Consider the following 2,519-nt stretch of genomic DNA (forward strand, 5'->3'; position numbering starts at 1 on the left):
CTAGTGAGCCAAAACCTTTGACACAAGAGATATAGGTAGCTATACAACACACTATACTGTATCAAATGCAAGGAGAAATTAAACTAAATGGGGTTATGCTTAGGTGTTCTTGATTTTGGGAACTGTAGAAGTGCATAGGTGCTGTTGACTTGGCTGGAATGAAACCTTTGACATGGCGTTGGAAAGTCCACCGTAGCGTACTGTAAAAGCATTCAGTAATACCATTTAATCTCAATACAAAACTGATAGCAGTTTTCTTTAAGAGGATAAACAGTAATCCATACAATCAGAAAAACAAGCATGTCACTGTGGCTTCTTTGTAACAAACCTCTAAAGGGTGCATATAGCCAACTTTAAAGCGTTCATGTTATGTGGAACTACTATTATTATTCAGTTCCACCTTGTTAAAAGCATGTCCTTGCATGAATCCAAACCCAGAATATATAGAACATAAAATACATTAAAAAAAATTGTAAACACAGAATTTTCGGAGAGCTCCAGTTTGTCATCTCATTTATGGTAATTCCGACATGGAATACTTTCTAATTTTTCAGCTATCTATTTCCTAATATCCCATGGCAATGCTGTGTATCAGGCTGCTCATCAAGGTATAGCATCTGCTGCATCATATCTCAGACTTGATCTCGCTATAGGTACAAATCAAATGCAATTAGCACCATTTTGTATTTCAGTTATCGACTATAATCACGTCAGAGGAATTCAGTATTAATATTGCTGTATTATTGATGTGGTTTTTGTTTTGTTGCTACATGTTTTATACAATGAGAAATTAAACCAAATGAGTTGCATTTTCTTGGCTGAAGCTTTAAGATAATAGACAAGTATATTGTACTGGTTAACTGTACACCATCTCTTACCTAAAGGATACATAGAAGTTACCTTAGTGTATTAATATACACCTTTTAGGGGTAGATGAAGACAAATGTACCTTTTAAAGGAACTGCCCCTGCTTTGAAAAGCTGCTGTACACCTACAGGCACTGTTTTTCTGACAGTGCTCAGGTTCAAAGAGCCTGAATGTTTATTTTTTGTTGCTGTTGCAATGAATAACTACTGTTATATTAATACTTGTCTTACCTGCACTTGGCTTGGAGCTTGTTGTTGTTCAAGATCCATGAATTGAGGCTGTTGTAGGTTTGTATCTTGAGATTGTGTCAAGTTGTCTCTGGTGCTCTTGCTTCCAAAAACAAATACCTTTAATAGTCCTTGGAATGACAGTGTGAATATAGATTAAAAACTGATGTCTTTACATTTTTACAGATGAAGTCATGATTCTATCAAGTAACTCACGTATGATCACAATGATCAGAAGACCATTCAACAGAGCAGAGATTATGATGATAATAATCTGCCAGTGTGTCTGGTTCTGCTCAGTGTCCTTCACCACTGTATGATTCTTGCTCTCTGCAGTTGGCTCTATGATATATAATACATTCAGAGCTGTGCTATTTGTTTTTTGTTAGTGTCTTAAAAGCATGTATTGAATGGTCACTCACCAATGATGTACAGTCTCGTGCCACTGCTGTATTTTTGAGGAGGGTGTATTTTCATACAGTAATAAACTCCTAAATCATCAATAGTAACATTCATTATGAACAGATTGTGCTTACTTTGTACTGAATATTTCTGTTTCAATGTTTTCTTGAAGTAAAAAGGAGCTGTAGATGAGAACGTGCGTAATATCAGAACTGGAGAATCTCGTTTCAGCAATAGCCAAATAACCTCATTTACATCAAGATCACAGTTTATAGTCACATTTTGACCCAAATCTGTTAGCTGATCTGTTAAAGTCTCTGCAGCTCGACACCACATGAGCAGATCTGTGAAATGAAACACACACACATACATTGTTATTAAAACATCATTAGTCAATGCTTTAGTTTACACAGCACAAAAAAAAAATATTCATAAAGTACATAAACTCACAGAGCTGAAGGTGATTGAACTTCATAATGTTAAAACAACATGATTCAGTCTAGATTTCTTTCATGCTGCGTTTGCATTGAAACTTTAACCGAGAGCTTTCAAGAGGGGAATTTTAACCACATTAGGAGGAAGTTGAAGTCAGGTTTGCACTGGCCACATTCTGTAGTTTTTATTCCATTAGCATAAACCTGACACATCATTCATTTAGCTTTTTAAAGTGCTATAAACTATTCTCTTATTGTTTGTTAGTTTGACGAGTTCTCAAGTAAGGACCCAGATATTACATTGGACATCAAGTCGTAAACCAACACATGTAGCTCAACAAAAACTTTGAAATGTATTATAATTTGCCATGTATATACTCACAAATATGCAACATTCTTAACATGACAAAGCTGGAATAAGAAACTGTCGTTTTTAGTTTTACACTTTCTTCATAGTGCAAGGGTTTCTGAGTGTCTGTTGAATGTTGGTGGTTTATGCTCTCTGCAGCCGATACACCACAAAATCATTGTGGTCAGTGCAAACTTTGTTTATCCTAAATGCAAGTGAATTTTTTTTTTTTTTTTTTTA

At 35.2% G+C, this 2,519-nt stretch overlaps 1 protein-coding gene across 1 annotated transcript; it reads right to left on the bottom strand.

Moving 5' to 3' along the window:
- Nucleotides 1-515: 515 nt before the first annotated feature.
- LOC107719948 (uncharacterized) lies at nucleotides 516-1,901 on the bottom strand. The gene is made up of 4 exons (XM_016527503.1): nucleotides 1,517-1,901; nucleotides 1,311-1,436; nucleotides 1,098-1,225; nucleotides 516-647 (listed from the first exon to the last, which is right to left on the bottom strand). The coding sequence occupies exons 1-4, from the start codon at nucleotides 1,866-1,868 to the stop codon at nucleotides 633-635; spliced, it is 621 nt and encodes a 206-aa protein (XP_016382989.1). The 5' UTR covers nucleotides 1,869-1,901; the 3' UTR covers nucleotides 516-632.
- Between the last annotated feature and the right edge of the window lie 618 nt (nucleotides 1,902-2,519).

This window comes from Sinocyclocheilus rhinocerous, unplaced genomic scaffold (assembly GCF_001515625.1).
Source record: "Sinocyclocheilus rhinocerous isolate Xijiao unplaced genomic scaffold, SAMN03320098_v1.1 scaffold2466, whole genome shotgun sequence".
NCBI lineage: Eukaryota > Metazoa > Chordata > Actinopteri > Cypriniformes > Cyprinidae > Sinocyclocheilus > Sinocyclocheilus rhinocerous.

Bases quoted from the DNA above. Each gene is read 5' to 3' on its own strand.
- LOC107719948 (XM_016527503.1), bottom strand. From the start codon at position 1,868: ATGTATGTGTGTGTGTTTCATTTCACAGATCTGCTCATGTGGTGTCGA. The intron at 1,437-1,516 runs GTGAGTGACCAT...TATATATCATAG, and splicing joins CACGAGACTGTACATCATTG to AGCCAACTGCAGAGAGCAAG. The intron at 1,226-1,310 runs GTGAGTTACTTG...TGTCATTCCAAG, and splicing joins TCTGATCATTGTGATCATAC to GACTATTAAAGGTATTTGTT.